Source organism: Oxyura jamaicensis, chromosome 20, assembly GCF_011077185.1.
Source record: "Oxyura jamaicensis isolate SHBP4307 breed ruddy duck chromosome 20, BPBGC_Ojam_1.0, whole genome shotgun sequence".
Classification (NCBI taxonomy): Eukaryota; Metazoa; Chordata; class Aves; order Anseriformes; family Anatidae; genus Oxyura; species Oxyura jamaicensis.
The window spans coordinates 14,547,295-14,571,161 of NC_048912.1; the positions used below are offsets into that span (position 1 = coordinate 14,547,295).

At 38.3% G+C, this 23,867-nt stretch overlaps 1 protein-coding gene across 6 annotated transcripts in view; it reads right to left on the reverse strand.

The window, feature by feature from the left end:
* Positions 1-23,867, reverse strand: part of RTEL1 (regulator of telomere elongation helicase 1) — a 43,280-nt gene that overhangs the window by 17,536 nt on the left and 1,877 nt on the right. For all 6 annotated transcript variants that reach the window (XR_004755470.1, XM_035343555.1, XM_035343557.1 and 3 more), the window contains exons 4-26: positions 23,671-23,764; positions 22,734-22,815; positions 22,036-22,096; positions 21,479-21,554; positions 20,690-20,774; positions 20,252-20,317; positions 19,317-19,470; positions 18,962-19,000; positions 18,174-18,252; positions 17,286-17,383; positions 16,771-16,826; positions 12,981-13,055; positions 11,914-11,992; positions 8,706-8,838; positions 8,432-8,545; positions 7,360-7,400; positions 6,839-6,924; positions 6,368-6,445; positions 4,997-5,074; positions 3,066-3,209; positions 2,230-2,345; positions 1,338-1,461; positions 65-218 (exon numbers count right to left, since the gene is read on the reverse strand). Coding sequence is in view for 5 of the 6 variants with exons in the window: in XM_035343555.1 (XP_035199446.1) it covers positions 65-218; positions 1,338-1,461; positions 2,230-2,345; positions 3,066-3,209; positions 4,997-5,074; positions 6,368-6,445; positions 6,839-6,924; positions 7,360-7,400; positions 8,432-8,545; positions 8,706-8,838; positions 11,914-11,992; positions 12,981-13,055; positions 16,771-16,826; positions 17,286-17,383; positions 18,174-18,252; positions 18,962-19,000; positions 19,317-19,470; positions 20,252-20,317; positions 20,690-20,774; positions 21,479-21,554; positions 22,036-22,096; positions 22,734-22,815; positions 23,671-23,764 (2,112 nt within the window). In the remaining variant the exon portion in view is untranslated. The remainder of the gene's footprint in view (positions 1-64; positions 219-1,337; positions 1,462-2,229; positions 2,346-3,065; positions 3,210-4,996; positions 5,075-6,367; positions 6,446-6,838; positions 6,925-7,359; positions 7,401-8,431; positions 8,546-8,705; positions 8,839-11,913; positions 11,993-12,980; positions 13,056-16,770; positions 16,827-17,285; positions 17,384-18,173; positions 18,253-18,961; positions 19,001-19,316; positions 19,471-20,251; positions 20,318-20,689; positions 20,775-21,478; positions 21,555-22,035; positions 22,097-22,733; positions 22,816-23,670; positions 23,765-23,867) is intronic.

Genomic DNA, 23,867 nt, shown 5'->3' on the forward strand with positions numbered 1-23,867 from the left:
TTTTTTCTTCTGTTTGTCTTAAAGCAACAACAAAAAAAGTGCATTTGTGAGGACCCAAACCTACCTGCTCTTTTCCTCTTCAAACTGGGAACATGGTCATCCAAGTTGTTGGCTTTTTCCAGGGAGAGGATCTGCTCTGATGAAGTAGATGGTGCCAGATCATTTTCACTCAGAGAATCAGCAGAGCCAGAAACACATTGTGGCAGGGGTGGGGGCATCTGCAAGCAGTTTACAAAATGTTACGATAGGCAAAAGCTACTCTTCCACTCCACTTCCTTTGCAACCAAAAATCCCAGCAGCAACCTGAAGGCATCTCATTTTTCCCAACAATCTTGCGGTCAAGCGTTTTTAAGCATTCTGGTTTTGTGTTTTTGATGGCAGGATCAAATAACTACAAGGTGATGCACCCAGATGAAGTAGAGTAAGCAGGCTTAGTGCTAAGTGACTGGTAACAGAGAAGGGGTTGTGCCACTGTTGAAGAACAATTGCTTCTTAACACTACTCCTGCAACATGGCCCCTTCTGGCAACGCACGTTGGGTTGTAGTTTTTACATACCACAAAAACTCCTGTTTATGATCAGAGAAGATCAACTCATCCAAAATCCTTAATCTGTAATTTATTATTTTGAACAACATTTCATTTGGCTAAAGCATCTTCCAGGAAACCGCCCAAGTCTGTTGTGAAAATTTAAATGTTTGTTTTAGTCTTAGTCTCCATCTGGGGAACAAAGAATTCCCTGTTCTGGCTTCCAGACCATTTCTGGCTATGCCTTTCTCCAGTGCATTAGAAAGCCTTTTTATAAGGATTACTATTTATATCAAGGAACTACTACTGAGAAGGAGCGCTTCTTAATGCTAAGAGAGAAATCATAATAGTTAAGGCGACCCAGTGATGAAGTGTAATACCTGCTGAGTTTGTCTCACTCTTTACACCAGTCAGCTTAGATCTAAATTTAAGGGCTGTCAAACCCTTATTTCTTTCACATATACGACTTTTCCAGAAGGTGAGAATTTTTTTTTGATGCTAAAATCAGTTTTGGTATTTGTATGCCATCCAGTAAAGGCACTGTTTATTCAGGAGGGACTGGAAAAGGAAGTTTTTTTTGTGATCTAACTTGATGAGTTGTGCAGCATGACCACATATCCTGTCACAGCTCATTCTTGGAGGAAGATAAAGCATACCTCCTTTCCTGTAAAGCGTCCAATGCAAGATGATGCCCCAAAGAAAGGTTGTTTAGCAGTAACAAGTGACTCCTTCATGTATCTCTTGTCTTAGAATTCCCAGTTTCCAACATTACCAAAAAATCCATTATTATTTTTTATTTAAAGATACTTGCAATTTCTTGAGCAACACGGAAGAACATGGAGACACTTCTGACTGCATGCCCGAAGTTGTCATAAACATTCACGTAAGGGCGGACCCATGAAGGCAGCTTGCCTCTTACATCGCTGGTTGTGAACCTGTGCAGGATTAGAAAAGGAGAGAATTATTTGCCAGATGGCCTAAATGAATTAAACAAATTCTAGATCGTGGTCCAAAAGGACAAGAGAGGAGCAGCAAGACAAAAAGGATTGAAACAGTGAAGTAAATATAATAGAATGATGTCTGCACTCAGGAGAAAAGGGCTTTATTGATACCAGGTACTAGGCAATGACCCAGTTCCTATCTTTTGCCCATAAAGTCCTTAACCGTGCAGCAGTAGTACTGAACTGCAACTTGCTCGGTATTCCCCATCAGGTCTCAACACTGAAGGCTATCAACTGAAGAACTGTTGTTTCAGCAATATAATCTTTCCATATTTTCCTCCTCCTTTCCAGAACTGCAGTTCTGGTATCTGCCTTCTCAAATGAGAGATGGAGCAAATGTAAAACTTAAGTTGCAATGACACGATTTCCAGTAGCATGGAGTGAAATTCTAACTCTTGCTGCGAGAATTTTGTTTTTTCTTTTAAAAGACTTACAAACATAAATTCAGCAAATTAGCTTCTTTTGCAGTAATACCATTAAGCTCTCTCTGCTGCTCCAAGACAGTATATTTTGGGAGCAGAAGATAACAAATAATTGAACTACTTTAAGAAAATAATCATCGCTTAAATAAAATAATTCAATTACTTATGAGCTGTAGCCTTCTCCGAACGGTAACGTCAGCACATTTACACACAATATACAAACACACATTGGGTTACAAAGATATTGAAGGAAGTTCATGTTCCAGAACCAAGGTTTCACCTGTGGTCACACAGGAAAATAGCACCGTAGTCCTGGCGATGTCTGATGACCCTGCCGATAGCCTGATTAACAGCCCGGGAAGCTTGCTGATTGTACCACTCACGCCCAGATAAATACTGCAATAGGTGGGAAAAAGAATTAACATCATTTACCAGGTGAAACACTCTCCACGATGTACAGTTATTATTTCTTTCTAAATCACTAAAAAAAAAATCAGTGAGAACTTCCGAGCAATCTCTAAAAGCCTAGGAAAGCCAAATACTTTGCCTCAAACATCACACCTGGCTTATGGGACGCAGAAGACTCAACTAGTAATACACAATTCAAGGACCTATTTAGAATATGATGCACCGAGAGCTTTTGTACTACAATAGACTGTGCATATTTTTTAATAATTAAGAGCTATCGTGCAGGATAATACTCAATTTATAATGCCATTCATTCTTATGCCTGTAGCAATACCAAAAAAATAACCCACAAACAAACCAGCCAGCACAAGCAATTTTTCTTGCCCACCCTCTTTCTAGGTGAAACAATTCCCTCAGAAAGCTACACGGATGACATGCACACAAAGACTTCAGTTGAAATTTTAATTACACCATTTTTTGGAGCCTGTATTTGATCGCAACCGTGTCAGTGGAGACAGAATTTGGAACCCTTAACATTATCAGAAGAATGTGGATATGCTTGTGACAGACTCCCAGGGTTGTCTGAGTGTTTTGATATTCATGGCCCCACAAGGCTGGGAGGATAAGAAAAGCCAAGTTCCACAGAGGGAGAAAGAAAGGCACAACAAACCTGCGAGTAGCCAACAATTAAGAACTGCCCATTGTTACCTGTGCACCCACACAGCTTCTTTTCATTTCATCCAGGAACTGCATCTTTAAAACAACCCTGGGATCCATACAAGGAGGAAATGGAAGCCCAGTAATGATGACTCCTCGCCCATTTATGTCTGCGAAGTCCAAGCCTTCACTGGCCTGAAAAGAGTGTTTTTAATTACCAGCAGGATTTGAATTGACATTTCAGAGATGTTCAGCAGTTACTGGCCCTTCTTCTCCATTACATTAAATTCCTAGCCAAGTGAATACATTAAGAACAGTTCAACCAGATTTTTTGCTTTTATTACCAGGACTTTAAACTTGGCTTTTTCCTCTAGGAAGCCCTGAATTAGACCTCAGCCATTACCATTAAGGAATCTCTTACTCCTGGGTAAGCAGAACAGCTCTATTCAGAAGATTCTGTTTAAACATTCCATACCCTGAATAAGAACATGGCTAACCTTCTTTGACATTAAAAACGAACAGAATCATTTCAAAGCAGTAATGGAAAGTTACCACAAATCTGCTCAGAAACCACCAGATTCTAGTTTCTAATTCACCAGATGTGCTGCTTACATCTGTACAAGGAGTTGTCGTCACTCATGGCCCTGTGCATGCTTATGTCCCATGCTATGCTGGCAAACCAGTGAACAAAATCAGAGAGTTGAACAGACAAAAATAATTTTGGGGAAAAAACGTTGGTTTATTCTTCAGCTGAATCATTTTCCCATGTCATTTACCATGCTGCATAAACAGCTGTGGTACAGTATAGTATCATGGATGGGTGGGTTAGAACCACCAACTCTAGTCAGCTTAAACCAGCACAATCTACAAGAAGAGAAAGCACAGCATGCACTGCCATCCATCTGGAGCTATTGATTTTATCACGTTCCCTAAACTAGTAAAAGAACTAGAGCAACTGTCCTGGAATCTCCTCTTTATAAAAAGGACTGGTTTTCTAGGTTTCTTTCAGGAAAGCGAGAACAGAAAAAGTTAGCTAAAACCTACTGTCAAGATAGAAGCTGAGCAACAACATCAAAGGGAACCTTGGCTGAGAAGGGAGCTAGTTTTAGGTAGCTTTTGACAACATGGCTCTTTTGGTTTATCTTCTCAGGTGTTTCCAATTCTGAAGTCATACCATTGACTCTTTGTCTACAATAAACAAAATAGTCTATTGTCTACAATAAACAAAATAGTCTTCAGTTGTGCATGACTGAAAAGCATGATCTCTGCTAAGACTCTGTTCCTCTGAGGGTGACATGGGATTGTTGGAAGGACAATAGAGTCCATTTACTAGAGTCCCAGCCAAAAAGAACAATAGTTTTTCTTAACTGATCCAACAGCTACTTTGATGAAAACGACTGAAGGTTCAAAAGATGTTGAGTCAAGTTTCTTTTGGTAGACAGCAGGAAAAAGACTCCAGGAGTAATTTGTGACTTGGCAAATATTTCCACTGGTATCATAGATCAACTTATCAACAATGCTAAATGTAAATGTAAGGTCACCAAATATTCCCTGGGGACCCGAACATACTAAAAATTCCATCTTCTAAATTGAGCAATACTTCTTAGTTTTCAGTAGTGTTGTTATAACATGATCGACTGCAGTTGTTTCTTTTAATCCTCCTCCTAAACTCCTGTTCTCATCTGATGAGTCAAGTTTGCTGTGAGCAGCCAACAGGAAATGTATTGTGATGCTCATTCCCCCTTAAAGAACTCCGAGGTGTATCCCTTTGATAAGAACAGGAATTAAAACACACATATACTTGACAGAAATTTGAAAAGGCTTCAGGGCATCCCATTTATCTTCCTTTTTTTTTTTTTTTTTTTTTTTTTCCCCACCTATAACTACAGTCACACAACGCAAATGTTCTTTTTAAATCCCAAATGATGTCCTGACCGCTACATAATCTGATCTCAAATAAAATAAATTCTCAATTACATTACCTTCCCCCGACATACTGCAAAAAAAGCAGCTCCATTGGACTTAGGACAGACAATTTTATCATAGTATGCATCCATTACCTAAAAGATAAACTCGTTTAAGTAAAAATGGTATTAACGTTTGCATCTGCATAAATAGAAACCTGTACTAGGTAACTTGACTTGTCCACCAAGATGTAAATTATGATTAATTTGGCTTAGTACCATTTTCTTTACTTTTACTAAAAGACTGATATCAAATACTTCTGATGAGAAGGTAGACTATGGACTGCCCTGTGCTTCTACAAATCCTTGAATAAAATCAGCAGGCAACGAAAGCAATTCAAGGATATTACTTACTCTTAGAACCAAACAGAGCAGCTATCAATAAACAAGCAGGGAAAGTGTGGAATTTTCAATAGTTTAGAAAGTTAGGGCAGTATCTCAAATAATATATCAACAGAACATGATTCAGTAGCAAGCAGAGACCACAAAAGCAGATAAACATTTTTTCCCTGTGAAGAAACTGCATTGTAATAAAGTCAGCCTATAAAATTAATGTTGACCCTGAGGTTAGAGAGGGAAAATCCATAAACCACAGCAATGTAGGTTGAGAATCTCCTTTAACAGTTCACTAACAGGACAAAATACACGAGGTACCCTCAATACTGGTTTAGACAAAAATCAGAACAAATCCTACCTACCATCTTCTGGTGCCACTCCTGTTTTTGCATTATGCTACATTGTTTAGTTGTGTGTCCACCTTTTTAGCAAAGGAAGTTGTCCAGAATGTTCTGTATTCTGGTGTTTCCAAACTAAACCACTTTTATTTAACTTTGACTTCTTACCTTTGGAAACTATTTTATGGAGCAAAGAAAATTCTCAGAAATTTGTCCCAAGGGTAATAAATACCTGTTTGGTCTCTTTCTCTGGGGAGAGCGCCCTTGCACAAACATCAGTACCAATCTGCTACTTAAAAGCATCTTTAATCACACAGGTACTGCACAATTCGATAAACACCCAAAGCATGACAAGGTGGGAGGAAATGGTCCACAAACCAAAGGTGCCAGCTACCGAAGTGACAGCTTTCTGCTATGGCAATTACTCAATAAATGTGCACGGTAGCTGCTGTTATACATCACTGGATTTCAAAGGAAGACTACCCTGCACAATTAGGTGAAAGAGTAAAGGAAAGATGAATAGAAAAATTGTAGTCCAGAGAAGCTCTTGGAGAGAGCTTAGAAGCTCTCTCCAATTAGAATTAGAGCTTAGAAGCTCTAATTTTAATTTTATCCTAGGAACATGCAGTTAGCACCTAAGCACATGTTAGAGAAGTTATTTAAATATCATAATAGCTTGTGGAAACGTTACAGGTATGTGATGCAAATTACCAACCTCTGCAAAGCTTCCTTTATGCTTGGGTTCCACGAATATTGGCTTCACCTCTTCTATTCTTTTAGCAAAATCATGCTCCTGTTACATGGATAATGAACATATTAGAAATGCCCATGTGAAAGGAGACGGATACCAGAAATGACCAAGGGAAAGGAAATGGTCAGGGGCAGTCGTCACAGACGTCTCCCACCATCTGTTCTGCTTTTGCCAAACATATGAGGAGATGGGTGCAGAAACCCACAATTCTAATGACACCAAGAAAACAGGGTTTTTTCACAGGTGGTGCAACTCAAACATGACACTGAACGGAGGTCCGTTTATTTTCCATCCAACTTGCAAGCTCCTAACGCCGACTTCTCAGAGACCCACCCCATGTTATGAATAAAACAATTCACTTTAAAAACAAAATATTATTATTATGATATCTTTGTCCCAGCATTTCCTTTTAAGGAGGAGGAGCAATTAACTTACTCTCCAATAGTCCAAGCTCTTATCCATGACAGGATATGATGGGAAGAACACCAACAGTCCATGAGGTACAACTCGCACAAGATTACCTGCAACAAGATAGGGAAACGGAAGTCAGAGCAGCCTTCTCCTGGAACAGAGTTCATAGACTGTACAAGAAAATTAGATCAACAACATGGCTTCTCTCCAAAATCTTTTCTGCTTTCTTGACATTAAAGTTGGTGTATTAGAAGCTGGTGTATTAATTAAAAAAAATCATTTCAATAACCTTGTTGTCAAGGTATAAACTGCAGACTTTGTTGTTGCAAAAGTTAGTGTTACAGGTTTTCTAAGGTGTAGCATTAATGGGATAAAACATGTTAGAGTACAACAAAAGTCTAGACTAAGAGATACAACGTTACCTGCTGCATTTTCCAATGACAGCAGGACCTATTGTCAGATCTTTAACATTTCATACACCTTCCAATAATTTTCTAAAAACGCTGAACAACAGTCTGTTCCTGAAATCCGCACACCTCACTTACCAATTGTTTTCCCCAGAGAAGATAAATAGTCCTCTGAAAACCTACAAACAAGAACAGTCAAGTACCATCATTGAATTTCCTCCTCTCCATTTTTTATGCAGATTAACTTCCTGATATTCATCTAAAATAGCACATGCATACTCCCAGTCACCCATGCCAAACAGACAGCGTTAGTAATACTGGCTACATGATGCTGTCACTATAAATCTCATCGTTAGCACTGAAGATGATCTAAGCTTCAATATTATCAACACGTAACAAGTAGAAACGTGCAGCCATATGAGTTTTATGATTAATACTAATGTTAGGAGTGAAAGTTCTGCCAGAAAAGTGTAAATGCTCTGAAGCCTGACTAACGTTACTGAACTAGGTGTGGTGAGGCTTGGGGAGCAAACAGGGTGAATTTGGTTGCTATAGTTATTGTTTACTGGGGGCATAAGGCGCCCTGCCACACTAACAGAGCAAGGCAAGCAGGAAAGACTCAGATGGAGTAGTCAGGCTCAAGTCCAGGTCATCAGGCAAAGTCACGGTGATGAGGAAGGTCCAAGGTCAAGCCGGGAATGGAAGTCAGTAAACCAGGATCAGGTCCAATGACATTGAGTGTCACAGTCCAGTGATGGTGAGGAAGGTCCACAGTGACAAAAGGACAAGGTCAGGAAGTCAATCAGCAAGTCAGGGTCAGATCAATAGGGCTGACAGCCAGGTGTGGTTATGACAGAGCTGGAGACATACTTCTACGGCAGCGTAGGCATGGACCGAAGGCCTCGGCCTGAACTTAAGTGGAACTCCTGAGCCCATGCTCCACTCCTGATCTGTGGGTGGAGGCCCCTCAAGGCTGATCGGGGCCATTAAGGAAGGACTCTTGGTGCACTCAGTGCCCTGACACTCAATCCCTTCCAGCCTTCCGCTTCTAAACTTGCTACAGTAGTGGTTAAATGGTGTTGTTATTCAGCACAGTGCTTATCCAAGAAACAACTACAGAGATCACTTATTTCACTAGATTCTTCCTTCAAGATCCTAAAATGTAAGAACCCATGACCCCAGTGAGCTTCTATGTGGAATCCTGCTTTACCTCCTTTCATAGGTAGAAGTGAGCACGGCTCCATCAGGTCCTTTGGGAATGATTCCAACCCAGAGCTGGTGTTTATCAATAACATGAGGATTCTCCAAGCGAACAGGAAAAGGGCTGAAGAAACAGGAAAACGAGACCCAAGTCATACTCACTCTATGATTCCCTACTAGCTACCAGACCAGAACACTCAGAAATCCTGAGATAAAACAAAAAAATCATGAGTTCAAATGATGCATTTTCAGTACCGTAGCTGTTCACACACCTAGGTACTTACATCTGCATTTCCATTGTAAATGATGAGAGTGGGGAGAGAGTCCCACTAGTAAGGATAATTGTCCTGACTCCTTGTCGAACAAGATCATGCATGCTATATCCAGGACTGAAACACCAATAGCTTAAGGTCTTTCCTGTAACAAACAAAGAGAAAACACTAAGAAGCAAGCCTGTATAGAGGAAAAATCACAAATATGAATTAGTCATATTATAATTCATGACTAATTCTTAGGATACAGCACACAGCAGCATCCAAACTTCTAAAACTTTAGACCAGCATATGAAGCTAAAACTCCAGATGTATGTGTGCTTTGCTTTGGTCTTTTCAAATGTAATTATTATGGCAATTCACAAAATAGTTTAAAAGGTCACTGCTCATTCCCACCTGAAGCAGATTACATTTTAGTCAGAAGATGGTTATAGAAAAGACAGAGCATCAGAACATTCTGTCAGCAAGTAACAGGCAGATTGAGGAGATAAAACTACTTCGTCCTCCATCCACTGACCCATTTTCTGCCGTCACTGACAACTTGAAGCAGAAGCATGGTAGGAGAACTGAATAATACTGGGATAAAGGACAAATGACTGAAGTTACTCAAAAATACTTCCACCCTTGCACTTGGTTGAAAAGAAATCTTTCTCCCTCAGGAATTTCCAAAGGCCAAGAAGTTTTCCCATAGCCTATCCATTTTCTCACACCCAACTGCCAAACCCTTCAACTTTTGCTCACATCTTTTGTGGGATACGGATATAGAAATATGTGCCACACATAATCTGGCATGCTATAAATTATCAACACAAAGGATATAAAGAAAAGCAGGTTAACTACACTAGCTACACTACTGATTTCTCTCCTTGCTCAGCTTATAGCTGTACAATCGGTGGCCTCACTGAAAACTTAGCATCAGCTTTTCAGAGACATCCAAAAGAACCAGAAATGGAAATGATCACCTATGTCAAGAACAAGAGCAGACAAATGAAACATTAATCATACAAAACAGAAGCCAAAAGCTAAATTCATAAGAAATCTAGCATCCACATATCATGTGTGTGTCATTTAGATGTATACATGCTTTATCCAAATTCTATATTTCCAACAAGGAGCTGACAGTTTCAGGAAATCCCCAGTAACATGTCCCCAGTGAGTCACTTACTGCTTAGATTTACAAGAGAGAACATTTATTTTAAGCTAAAGCTTTATCCTTCCATCTCATTTGGGCATATCCAGACAGAAGATGTCTAGATGCTACAAGAATGATGTTCCAAAATTAAGCAAATTCTGCAGCTCTCTAATTCACACTAAGAATTTTGCATGCTCTGGTGTGTTAGGATCTGTATATAGAATCATAAAATCATTAGGGGTGGAAACGACCTCCGAGATCATCTGGTCCAACCATCCCACTGCCACCATCACCCACTAAACCACGTCCCCAAGCACCACGTCCAAGCTTTCCTTAAACACCCCCAGGGACGGTGACTCCACCACCTCCCTGGGCAACCCGTTTCGATGCCTGATTACTCTTGCTGAGCAGAAATGTCTCCTCATCTCCAACCTGAACCTCCCCTGGCGCAACTTGAGGCCATTCCCTCTGCTCCTATCACAAGCTGCGTCATTTCCCCTCATCAGTCACAATTTATAGAGAATTATGCCCAAGGGAATCACTTCTGTAAAATCCTTTAAAAAGAGCTATTCTGAAGAGGTTTGCAGCATTCCCACAGTCCGCTACACCACCCCAGGGAAACGAGATCTGATGGTCCTGGATGACCTCTGGATATAATGCAAGTCTCAACACATTGCTAGGCTGTTGCATATGTATTTGTGAATACTGTTTGGATTTGAAAAGCAGACATATCCATGTGTGACTCCTAGATTACAGAAGAACCGTGTCACTGCTTTGTATCATTTTTGATTGAAAATCCTCCAAATCATGCATTAAGCCTAGTGTTTCTCTTAGCCCTTCCCTGCACACATACTTAGAAAAATCTACTTAAAATTATTCCTGTAACTTGAAACTCTGATTGAGCAATACCTCAGGAAAATGGTATGTGCAGAGGACCAAACAGCACGTTTTAATGTTCAGATCAGCGAAGGGAGCACTTACGTTGTGGAAACACTTATGGGGACATTATGTGGGAAAAAAGAAAAATCTGGAAAAGTATTCTTTGAAAAAAAAATCACTTTTGCCCTTAAGAAAGGACTTCTGTGAAATGAATATTTACATTCTCAAGAGCATTTCTTTGAATAATTAAGTAGATAGTTATGAGGTAAGGTATTCACAAAGGTCCTTGGAGAGTATTCTGTTAAAGAAGGCTTAGGCAAAAGGATCTGTGTCTCTCTTCTTTAATCAGAAAATGTTTACGAAATGGTTTATGAATGTTTTCCAGACAACTATTTATTAACAAAAATTAAACATAAATAATTAAAAAAAACACAAAGCTCTTTGTTAAAAAGCTTCAGAATAAGCCAACCAACTATAGCTCCTCCACTATATCTGATCAATTTCAACAGAGAACTTTCAATAATTAAGAACTTTCAGTGAATTTACTCATATAAAACCTTTGGCACACATTTTCAGTACCATATCTGTACGTGAATCTTCTTGTAAAAAGGTAGTTACAGCCTTAGCAACACTAATTTTGCATTTAACACAACACAGCAATACAGAGAAATATAGTTCTGAGATCCTCGTAAGAGCATTTCCTAAACTTCAGTGTCAATCCTCAAGGATTTCCTATTCTTACGGTGGTCTGAAGACCTTCTTTACAGTCATACAATCAGCTGTTCCATAACGAAGATGATTTTCTTTCATTGGAATAACTGTGCTAGAAGAACTCCAACGCAAAGTGCACACAGCAGCACTGGTAAAAGTACATTTTATATTGAGATTGTTTACGTCACCTTGCCTTTAGAGTGAAAAGTGCCTCCTAGAGTCATCATATCCACTGCAGAGCTGTACTTAGAAAACTGGGAAGAAGCATGCTGAAGCAATTCTAAAACTCTTCAAACTTAAAGCCTTAAAAATCTACCCTGCTCTAGAGAGAGCGCTCCAGGACAACACGAATGCCCCATGTCTCCTTATATTACAGCAAATGAATAAAATGCAGATCGGGATGTCATCGATTGCTTTCCCTTATTTGAATCAAAAGGAGCAGTTGAGTAGCTTTCAATGCAGCTTTTGCATAAGCCTGCCAGAGTATGAGTCCTCTACCTTGTTTTTTTGCAGCTGATGAATCCCAGACATTTGTCTTTTGCTTCTTCTGATTGCCGTTATCCAGATGAATGTGTACCTGAAGGAAAAAAAATAACAGTGACGCTCCTAGAGACTGCTGCAGAAACAAACCTGCACTTCATCCCTTGAAAAAGCTAGGTTATGTTAAGGGTAGTTAATGTAATTAATGTCATTTTATAGTAATAAGGTCATATAACTTCCTATCTGTCTTTCATGGTTTGTTTCTAGTCTGTCATAACGCACCTGACAAGGAGCAAAGAAGCCTGTCACAACGTAAGGAGCCATTTGCAGTCAGTTTCCAGAAGCAGTATGTCATGGGCTGCCCCGAACAAAACCAACCACCACCGTTACTTGGGGGTTGACTACCAGATATATAACTTGTAAGCTAGAAAAAGTATTACTGCACTAAAAAGACTTCCTTTATCTGACGACAAAAACAGCCTCAAGTCTTCAACTTAATATGAGATTTACTTTTGACTTCAAACAAGATCTGTTCCTAAAACTCACTATAGCACCACAGTTGATGAGTCCCAGACTCTATCTAAATGAGGACTTTGGGTTAGTTTTGAATGGCTGTACTGTACTTGGTTGGTATTAGGCTAAAGTAAAGTAATTCTTCAAACTCTTATTATTTTTATTGAGAGGAGGAAATTTCACTCAAGCCTTACGAAGAACTTCATAAATGGTACTGCAAAATAGGAGTCAGCCGAGAGATCAGTTTGCTGGCAGAATACACCGATTCTTGCATAACGTGCAGTATTAACATTTTAATAATTAACATTTTATGCACTTTTTAAATTTCATTTTAGATAAAACAAAAAAGTTTATTTAAAACTTGCTGTGTAGATCCCCCTTTTCCATAGAACCTAAACTAACCACACTTCCTTTGTTTTTTTTTTTTTTTTTCTGGAAGAACTTATGTACCTCCCTTGTAGCCAACACCATAATCTGCAATACTATCCGCATCCTTCTCAGTCTTGAATACACTAAGGACAAGCATGAAACACCACCATGAGAAAATGCAGGACTCACAAAGCTTTCCATACCTTATAGTATTTGGATATCGTCTGAGGTGGCACAAAACTTGTTGTGCCTTCTGGAGGATCGATGTTGAATACTGTCTGGAAAATGGACATAAAGAAACAGAAGTTTTATCAACGGTTGCCAACAAAATCCCTAACATATTTTTGTAGTGAGAAGTATTGCCAGAACAATCACCGCAGGGGTAACTAAATATATCTCCTTGCTTCTGTAATTTAACAAAAGCGGAAAATGTTGAATACATTTTTACAGGCAATTTCTGCTAACCACTTGACTTGCTCATTACTCCAAACAATACAAGCCAGTATCTAAATATATTCAAACCATACAAATGACAGTCTTATTATTCACACCGTACTTGACTCCTGGCTGTTGATGAACATAACGACATTGCATGGTCAAGAGATCACAGAGAGTCACAACCATGTGTAAAAGAACTTTTAGAATTCCCTCCGTTGAAAATTTCAGTCATGATACCCTACGTTAATCATATTCTGCCTACAGAAGAATCAAGTTGTAAGCACATTTAGTTGTCCATATTTTAAATGAAAAAGAAATCTAACCACTGTTCTGAACAGAATTATGCTTCTTATCTTTTCCTGTACATGATGTCTTATGACTAAGGATGATGATCTTTCAAACATATGGCACTGCATGAAAACAGCTGTGTTTCTCAAATATTTATAACTTCTGTTAATTTTTCTAAACAAAATTTCTTCAGACATCTAAAAGGAATTATCCAAGATCACAAAAATATTAGCTAGTTGCAATAAGAATGATATTCTCCCCTAGTCGGAAAAAAAAAAAAAAACAACACCAGAATTCCCGGAAAAATAAACTTCTAAAATATAGCCAAAGACAGTACGTACAAAAAAGATTTCAGCAAGTGTTCTTCTAAAAGAAAAATAATTTTAAAAATAGCCGCTACTAAGTTAACTGTTGAAGTCAGCGCTCTGTAAGAAGAAAGTGCTGTTTTACCCAGCAAGACATTGACTGTAACCTAGTCGTATGTGGTAATTTGTTATCCTGAGATATTCTGATGTGGCAGATGATTTGCAGTAACTGTCCATGTGCACATTCTCTGCAGCAGAGGAAAAAAGAGCTTTCGTTGAAAGATGTACCACCCAATTCAAATGATCTTTCATCTATCACAAGCTAGAAGAGCGCACAAAGACCTTTGGCCCCGTAGCACCCGGTAATGTGTAGGCTCCAGCCACTAGCACCTGGCTTCTACTGCTGAGTCTCATCACCTTGCAGCTTTGAAACATCAAAAAACTGATTTAAATTTAAGGGTACCTCACGTTCCCCATGAAAGAACCAAATGTTTTCCGATTCACTGATTTCAGAGTGTCAGGTTCTAAAACGTGAGAAGTTTGGGTGAACAAAATCCAGAGATAACCACAGAAACAAACATACAAAAGCAGAATTAACTCTTATGAGCTTCTAGAATATGGTAAAGAACAGCTCCAAGAAATTCCAAGAGACATTTCAGATGAAAGTGTAATGAATCAACCCACAACACAAGGATTGTGGTAAAAAAAGAACAAAAAATGCAACTGCAATTTCTCTTCTCTAGCCTCTTTTGACCGGAATTCTTTGAGAACATTCCAAAATTCCTTAGGAGGAGACCCATTCCTGTGGCACTGAAGCTAACAAATGCACAGCCTGTAGTAGCACTGAACTTGACAGGGCAGACCACACACACGTATTTCTCGCAGATAAGGAGGATCCTGAGACCCACGCCACCAAGTGACTTGGGGGAAGCCAGGAAAACAAAGCATTTGCCACCCACACTGGTTAAGCTAGCAAGGATTGCTTTGATAGCCATTGTTTCAGAAAGCAGCAAAGTTTGAATGCACTTCTTCAATCGTAGTTTTTCATGGGTGTGATTCTGCGGATTCCTTTTTGGAATCCGGTAAAAGGCAGTTCCTTTTGGACAGGTGTTCTCTCCACCAGCACAGCTGGCTGGAGCACGACTCCACATACTACCAGGAGTGAAAGGGAGCACAGTTAAGTCTTGTTAAGTAAAAGTGTTGGATTTACTTTGCTAACGAGCTCACTGTCTGACTGTTCTCCTGCAAGTATCTAATACTGTCTTTTTGAAAAATTTTAAAGGCTAAAGATTACTCTTTTCTACTAAATTTCAGTTCTTGAAGGCAAGGATTCACATTTAAGCTAAGCAAGCGAGTAAAATCTTAGGTGAAAAGCAACAAATTAAATACTGTGTAACTCACACTTACTCTGTAAGATTTTTCTAGCAATCACCAGGAAGACAACATGAATGCTATCAGTACATTTTGGTACAAATGACAAACCTGAGCTGTGTCATTCAAAATAAATAAATACAAAACCAATATCGTGCTAGGACTTCTAGAGAATGTGGCTAAATTCAAATCTGAAAGCATAAAGGGAAATATACGTGGGAATGTTATAAATCCTTCAGCAAAAAAAGGAAAATTGAAGTACTTTTTTGGTACTGCACTGAGAGAGAAAATAATTACATGGCAGGTTTTTAGCAGGTGTTCTGAAAATAAGTAAGGATATTAAGCAAGAGCTCATTTGCTGCTGCTGCATGCAGGGCTGGACACAGAGGTAATTCAGTTTTCAGATTAAATAAATTGCTGTGGTTTTCCTCATTTTGCTGTCATATATATTTCACTTTTCTTTTGCCTGCATTTACTTTATTTTATCACCATTTTGGTCACTTCTGTGTTTACAGGAAATGGAGATTACACTTCTAAGCAGGGTATTTCCCAGCAGAAAGATCTACGAGGGGAGGTATTTCTGAAAGTCCATCAGCTAACCTATCAGGCAGGCTACCAATGAACAGAACAAAACCAGAGAACTACAAAGAAAAAGAGACTGGATATTGACAGCCACAACAGTCTCAGAAGACTGGGATTTCTTGTATCAATTATAATTTTTAATAAAGAAAACCAAACCAAACAGGAAAAAATAAAACATTAAGAGAAGACAGAAAAGCAATGAGCATCACATTAAAACCTCATTATTATTATTGTCACCTACCTATTCAGGTTAATGGAAGAAAGATCTTTTTGATCCAAAAGAAACACAAGTATTTGGGAAGAAAAGGTCTTATTTCACTTATTAGGAAATACCTATCTAATTCAACCTAAGACTGCCAGTGACTCAGGCAGCGACAGATTTCAGGTTCTAGAATTACCAAGTTGTGGGAATGCAGCGAACTGTACACCAAATGTCAGCAGATTTTCTAAGATGTAACGGTGTAGCTAAAATGCTATTTGAACATTAAGTTCTCCAAACTTTATTACTCAAGAATGACTCAAAAATATCAGAGCTTTGATCAACTTCAGTGGAAAACTAGAAATTGAACATTCAGTTCCTGTGACACTGAAGGGAGTTCTATTTTACTGATCCTTTAATTTAATAACTACGTAGGAGAAAGAAAAAAAAAACAAACAACTTCTGTTTGCTTTTTTTACGGTAGCCTGTCTTGATCTTTTACAAGATCTCACATTCCCCAACACTGCTGCTCCAATGCGCACTGCTCCATAATACAGCTCCACCTGGTGGTGGCTAAAACCCGACAAATTTAACAACTCCAAAAAGGGACATCAAAACCACAAAAACAACCTGGGTAAAAATCAAAGTAGACCATCTCATTAGGCAGCAGCTAAAAACCTGTACATTTCCATCAGTGCTCAAGTATACGTATAATCAAGAATAAAATTGATCCCTTTAATGATATTGCACGTTTTTTAAACCAACTCTTCCATCTTTCAGGCAAATGTAGCTGCAACATTAGTTATTTACCTGGATAATATCTGAAAGCTTATGCAGTCCAGATGTATTGACAAATACCGAAGTACCTACAGAGAAGACACCATGAACACTTTTAAAACACAAATACACGGTATGGATATATGCAAATGCACGCATCTAAACAGCACAGCACCCGGTGAACACAACCTGAAAATATTATCTGAAGCAAATAAATGACGTCAAGTTTTTCTTCATTATTCCAGATGCAAGAAGAAACGTAAAACTGGCATTCCAAAGCAAGTTTCATGTTTCTTCCACATTAGAAAGCTCAACTCAGTTTCTTAAAATTCTGTTGAGTGAATGGACTTAAATTTCAAAAAAAAAAGGACATAGCAGCCAAACTTAATAAAACGACAGAGGTCCTCAGGTTCAGATTTTAGATTTTAAGAGTTTTATAATTTAAATCCATGATGGTTTTATCCTCTTCCCCCCAGACAATACAAGCTTCCAATTACTTAAATTAGAGAGAAAAGTCCAAGTGAAATGACTAACAAATTTACACTTACGGCTTGAAAGAAACTGTAAAATCTGCTCTAGTGACTCAAGGAGTGAGGATTTGGTCTGGAATGTTATTTGGGCCTTCGCAAACAGATCAAAGATGTAGCTGCAGGTTAGAAAGAAGAAAGTTCAAATCAGTAAACATTGTAAATAATCACATGGACAAAATTACTATTATTCTTTTACAGCAAGAACAATTTCACCATCTAGTAGCAAAACACGTTCTTGTCTCTCCGTAGAAATGAACAAATTATGAGAATGTAAATAAGTATTTGGTTATAAAGATAGCAGATAACATGGACATGATGGAAGGCGTATTGACCACATCCTTTACATTTTCCCTGATTTATTTCCGACACGTTATTAAGATCTAATTAATTACAATACATTAAATTAGAAAAAGTTTTACATGCAATTTCTACGATTTCTTTACAGTGTACAAGATGCATGAGTTTAGAAGCAGATTACAGAGCTCTGGGATACCTCAAATCAAATCACTGCAGCATTAGTACCTCAGCTTAAATTATAATGCCAAATTTGAAAGAAAGTGAGGAGCTTCTTCCAGTTCAGAATACCTAGAGGCACACTCAGCATAGAATTTTCCACTCTTAGAGAAGGGAGTTCCATCACAAACAACAATTGCTGCAGAAAGATGATTTAAGAAAACCCAGACCCTTAAATAAACATTACTCCCAGAATCTAGAATATTATTACCAAGCCTAACACCTGCTGATAGACTATTCACATACTCACACGCTGTTTGTCCCATTGCAGGTTTGCCATGTACACAAAGAACTACTTTAATAGGCAAGAAGCTCGCACCAGACTCAAGTTTAATCTGTCTTTAGAATTTATCGTTCTTTTACGATGCAAACATATTACTGAGATGAAATTACCTTCCATCTCTGGTGACTCCATTTTTATTCGGTGGCAACTCCACTTCATCAATAGCACTCTCCAGCTGAAGAAGAATTTCTTTGAGGGAACCAAGAGATAAAAATAAGGGTTCATAAACTCACTCTGGGGACTCATCTGAAGCCCTTTTTCAATCAGATTTTATTACTAAAGTTATTGGCTCCCTCTAGCGAAATAAGTGAGAACTGTCTTAAAGACAGCAACCTAGCTTTTTTCTTGATCCTGTAAACAAATCAAGATGATTCAGAACAATTTCCTAGATATCAGGTCTAAATATTTTATAGAACCTTAACAAGTTCCTATGACCTCAACTCTTGGATTGTCTGTGATACTCATAAAATACAGTTGTCAGCTACATTTTAAATTCTTCTCCATAGATGGAGAAAGTTGTTCATGAAAATGCCTTGCAAACATGAGGCATCTCAAGCCCTCACTATGATTGCTACGTAGCATCACATTCTTACAGCAGAAAGATGCAACTAACATATCGCCAGCACAATGACAAGATTAGAAAAAAAGGGAACTTCTGGCAAAGAAAAGAGTGATGCCTTCATCTGGCAATGCTCTCACCTTCTGGGGAAGTAACTGCAACTAAACATTCCACAAAATGCTCAGAAAAAGAGACAACTTAAAACTTACATGAATTTCTCCATTATGTGTAGCCATCAATAGAAATGCTACATGAAGCTGATTTATAGTTGTTGGCCAAATCGCCTTTTGAAATTGTCCCAACAATTTTTAACAACACACACACAAAAAGGAAACTTACTCTTTATCTTTGCTAAATCTTCAAGTTCCATGTTCAGCCCTGGTGAAGAAATGAAAGATTTCAAAAAGGCTGTTTCATGCCTGTTTCATTCCTGGTTTCTTTTAGCCTTTTCAAAAATTATGGATACGAAGTCTAGGTCTGTGCATTCAGAAAGACATCTCCTGTATTCCGCTCACTGCTCTCTTTCTCATCAAAGACCCCTTACATCGCATTGGTTTGGCCAAAGCTTCACGTTTGTCTGACATTAGTAATGAACAACAATTTATCTACTACCGAGAGTCAGTTTTCGAGAAACTTTTAGTTATTTTCCAGTTCTACTTCCCAGTGAAACAGTGGTTTGTGGTTGTCGACACACCTGAATCGTCCATCTCCATACTGAACTCAGCATTTACTTCTTTCCGCTGAACTGCTTTGGCTTGTTCTTCCAGTAGTATATTTAAAGTATCAATTGCTGAAGCCAAATCGTAGGCTGTCAAGTCAAAAGAAGATGACTCTTCACACAGCTTTTCCTAAAATATCAAGGGATGGAAGCATTACTGGACTGCACAATGTGCTATTTGCTCAGGAAATTTCAAAGATAAATAGATCATAGATGACCAGACTTGACTTCCTTTCTGATCTCCAGATCAGGCCAGAGGAAATTTGCAAAACCCTGAAGACTTTGATCACTACTAGGCATCCTTTTTGCCAAACACTCTTCCTTTTTCTGCATTACTGGTAGTTGGACACCTTCCATCTAGCAGCAAATCAGCACCATCAAAACCACTTTTGGTTTTAATAGGCATCACATCCTTTGTGTCCTTAATGTTGCTGCTCATAGATTTTTTTTTTACATCCTTTGATGTCAAGTTTTGAGCCAACCAAGAGGAAGATCTCACAAGGCAGCGCTTCTTTTTTTGTCTCCAGGAGTGAAGACTTGGAAATATGACAAGAGTCATGCTTGTCATCTACTGCACTTGGACAACTGATGTGGCTGAGCTTTAAAAATTGGCTTCCACATTTTCTTACACCCTCAAGAACTTTTTAAACAAGAAAACGAGCACCCGTATAAACTTGGAGATCTACCCTTCAGGAAAAAACTACCACCTTGTAAAAAAATGACAGTAGTGTCAAAAGGACTGTTATTTAACTACAAAGCTGTAACTGCAATGGAAACAATATTCAAGATAACTGACATTAACAACAGAAATAGCTGGGTACAGATTTTACAGACTATTTGAAATATAGCAGTGGTCTGTTTTTCTTTTTGGAGGAAGCTTGAAAAATGGTAACAGAGCAGAAACAACTTACCACATTGTGAGCTTCATCAAGTATTACCACGGTCCCCTTCAGGTCTAAGTTGTGCGCTCTTCGGCTCTGAAGGTAAGAAAGAGAATGAAGGAATGGAAATAAAGGCCACAGAGAATTGATTAGATTTGATTAACTAAGAAAATAGCTCAAGGTGTAGGTTTGGGTTTTGTTTTGTTTTGTTTTGTTTGAGAAAACAGCAAATAACTGCTGTGGCTACCTGATATATAAACCACAGAACCACTTAATCCAGAAATGAAGGTGATAAAATGCATCACATAAAAGTTCATAGAGGTTAAAACTGAAATTGTAATAAAGAAGAAAACATTTGTGCAATACACTTGCTTGCTATGCACCCATCCTTCACAGCTTATCCACTAAAAGCCAATGTGAAATAAATATATGAAAAAAATCACATTTTAATACAAAGATCTATGTTACCTTTGAGTCTAATAAATAGTTGTAAGGCATAAAAATAATATCCGCCTGCTGCTTCAGGCTTCGAGAGAGATAATAAGGACAAGCTCTGTTTAAAAAAAAAAAGGAAAAAAAAAAGTAGCACAAGTTATTAGGTAATACTTCCCGAAATATTAGAGTGCATCCCACATTCCTGTACCGTGTTTCATGCTCTCAGTGATTTCTAATCAGTTTCTCCAGGAACTCAAACTGGCATGTTTGATTTTAGGGCAAACAACTACTCATACAACATACGTAAAAAGAAGCATAGAAAACAATGCCTAGTGGTGCATACAGCTCAGAAAAACAAAGAGAACAAAAAGAAATTAAAGGAGAAAGAGTGGCATTCATTACTCCATTATCCTTTCAACCCTTACAGCTAAAAGTAAATGCTGGGCTAGATTATTTTATCTCAACAAGTCAGTCATCTCATCCTCTTAAATCTGAAAGTCAATTGCTATTATTTGCCATATCAGATAATATTGGCAGCCTCTACTCAAACGAGAATTAAAATACTGGCGAGCATGACGCCGATCTGACTCAGTCTTTACAGAGGAAGAATTGAAATAAACTGCTGTGTGATGAAAACGGCTCTAATGTAGATAGGATTTTGTTGGAAGCTGTCTCTGTGCGATGTATTTATCCGCTTCACTTTGCTCTTATTGTTGCTCTGCTACTTTAGTGTATGTCCAATTTATACCAAGGTATTAATAAAACTAAGCTGATTAACAGTTTTCACCAATGAGGAGGAGGAAAATCGGAGGGAACATTTACCTGTGCTTGTTTCCATTTTTAATCAAGTCTTCAATATCCATGATTGAGTTGACCAGTCCTTTCTCTGTACTCTTTTCTGTGAAAAGTTGTAACATTACAACCACAAACTTAAGTAAAGATCACAGAATAATACCCTGAGTTGGAAGGGACCCACAAGGATCATCAAGTCTGATTCCTGGCTTCACACAGGCCCACACAATAAAAAAAATAAAACATGTCTGAGTGTCCAAACACCTAGTGAACTCCAACAGGCTTGCTGCCATCACCTTCCCTGGGGAGCCTGTTCCAGCGCCCAACCACCCTCCCAGTGAAGAACCTTTTTCTTTACTTGACAATATCACACAAAGATTTGTTGTTACCCGTCACCACGCTCATCCACTTCTTACTATTTGGTTCTTGAAAGACATTAACGCAGAGCAAAACTCACACGTATACACGTGTATCACACACCAAAGCATGCAAATGCAGACTATGCCAACTCTTTCAAACTTCTCTACCTGCCTAGCAAATCATTCCCCCTCCAAAAAACAGGGCTTTACTTCCACACCCAGACTCACCTTCTACATTGTTATAAAAATGACAAGTACGAGTCATCACCTTCATTCGGCACATATAGATCTGTAAAACATCGCATATTTTATCCAAGAGTAGCACAGCTTGCCAGGTGTTGAAAAGCAAGTTAAAGGGTGAAGAGTTATTTTTTTCGGTAATACCAGCTAATAAATATATGCTAATCACAATGCTTTAGTTTTAAAAACGTGAATCCGTCTGTTCACATGGAAAGTTGTACTCTTTTTTTTATGTGGCGCAGAACGCTCACATGCTTGGAGGGAATTAGGTTATATTTTGCCACAAATGTTTTTCAGAAGAGTAGTTTTTGATATTACTTGTAAAAATAACAAGCAAAGCAATCTCTGAAGCATTATTTTGAAATTGTTATTGCCATTGAAAAACACTTCAGTGGTAGACCAGACAGTAAACTGCAAACTATTAATCATCTCTTGTGTTCTATACAATCACATCGCCCTCTGGATGGAAAATGCTGCCAAAAATGCAGAATTAAATTTTGCACTAATAAAAAATAGATCAGGCAAGTTCCTCCAAACGCATGAAAAACAACTAGTACTTTCCACTACGGCCTAATAAGAAAAACAATGTAATAAAAGAGTGTCAAAGTTATACACTTTATGTCAATAAATAAATATATTTAAGAAAGAAAACAACAATTGCATGTTCTTATTATGCTTATTTTCACCTGCACATGGTTGCTCTCTTGTCGTTTCACCTCACTGTTGATGCAAAGCTGCTCTCTGGAACCCAAAACACATACCTTTGGCCTGTTCAAACAGAATACACAAAATTGATGTTAAAAATAAAGCAAGAAAGAAGAACGCAGTTGTACATGTCTAGGCTGGGTTTAATATCTCAAGTATAAAAAGTTCACGAGAAATAGATGAGCAATAAAACAAGGGTCAGAATCAGAATCAGTAAGAGCAGGTTTATAACAGCTATATATATATATTTTTGGCTTTATGATATCATATTTCTCCTGGTAACAGTGGGAGGTAATGAGTAGCAGTTTCAATCATCCACTGTAGAATCTGGGTTCTGTTATGACAGTTCAGCCAAATAAGCTGGGGCTGTCACCTATTACACGCCATTCACGAGGCAGCAGTCACTGTTATAAAAAGATTATCACAAGAACTACTGCTCTGTAATCATTCACAACACTTTTTTTTCCTCCTTATTACAAGGTTGTATCTTCACGAGAAGCACATAAACCAATTATTTCTGCATATCCAAACAGCTCAGCTGCACGCTGCCATTCATGCCAGCAGCTGAACGCCGTGACAGATGTTGGTACAACAAAACAAAGCTCTTTGTGGATTTACTTCATTCTTCAGGAGTTCAACTTTGTAATAGCTTCCCACCATCTTAAAAGGGGGAAAAAAAGGAAAATGTGCAAAGAACTAAAACCAGTTTGAATTCAGGAAATTCTAGGACTGAATGAGAAAAAGAAACCTATCAAAGAACTCCAGGTTGTACACATGCACATTCAGAGAACTACATTGCAGTGAGCATCATTTTTTTTATACATTCATAAATTTATACGTACTTAAGTTCAGACAACAATTAAAACAGGGATTTTCTCCACCTTCTTGAAAAGGAGCGTTATCCCAAATTGTAATTACCTGTAGACTGTGTTCTTTAATTCATTAATGACCTGTGTAAGCTGTGAGTGCGTTCTGGATGCATAAATTATTTTAGGAATGTCAGTGTAATAAGCTGCCAAACAGAGGGAAAACAAATCAGGAAAACATTATTAACACACCAAGAAGAACACAAGATACTGTTAGTCTCCTTTCCCAGCTGGTGCTACGGTAACAAT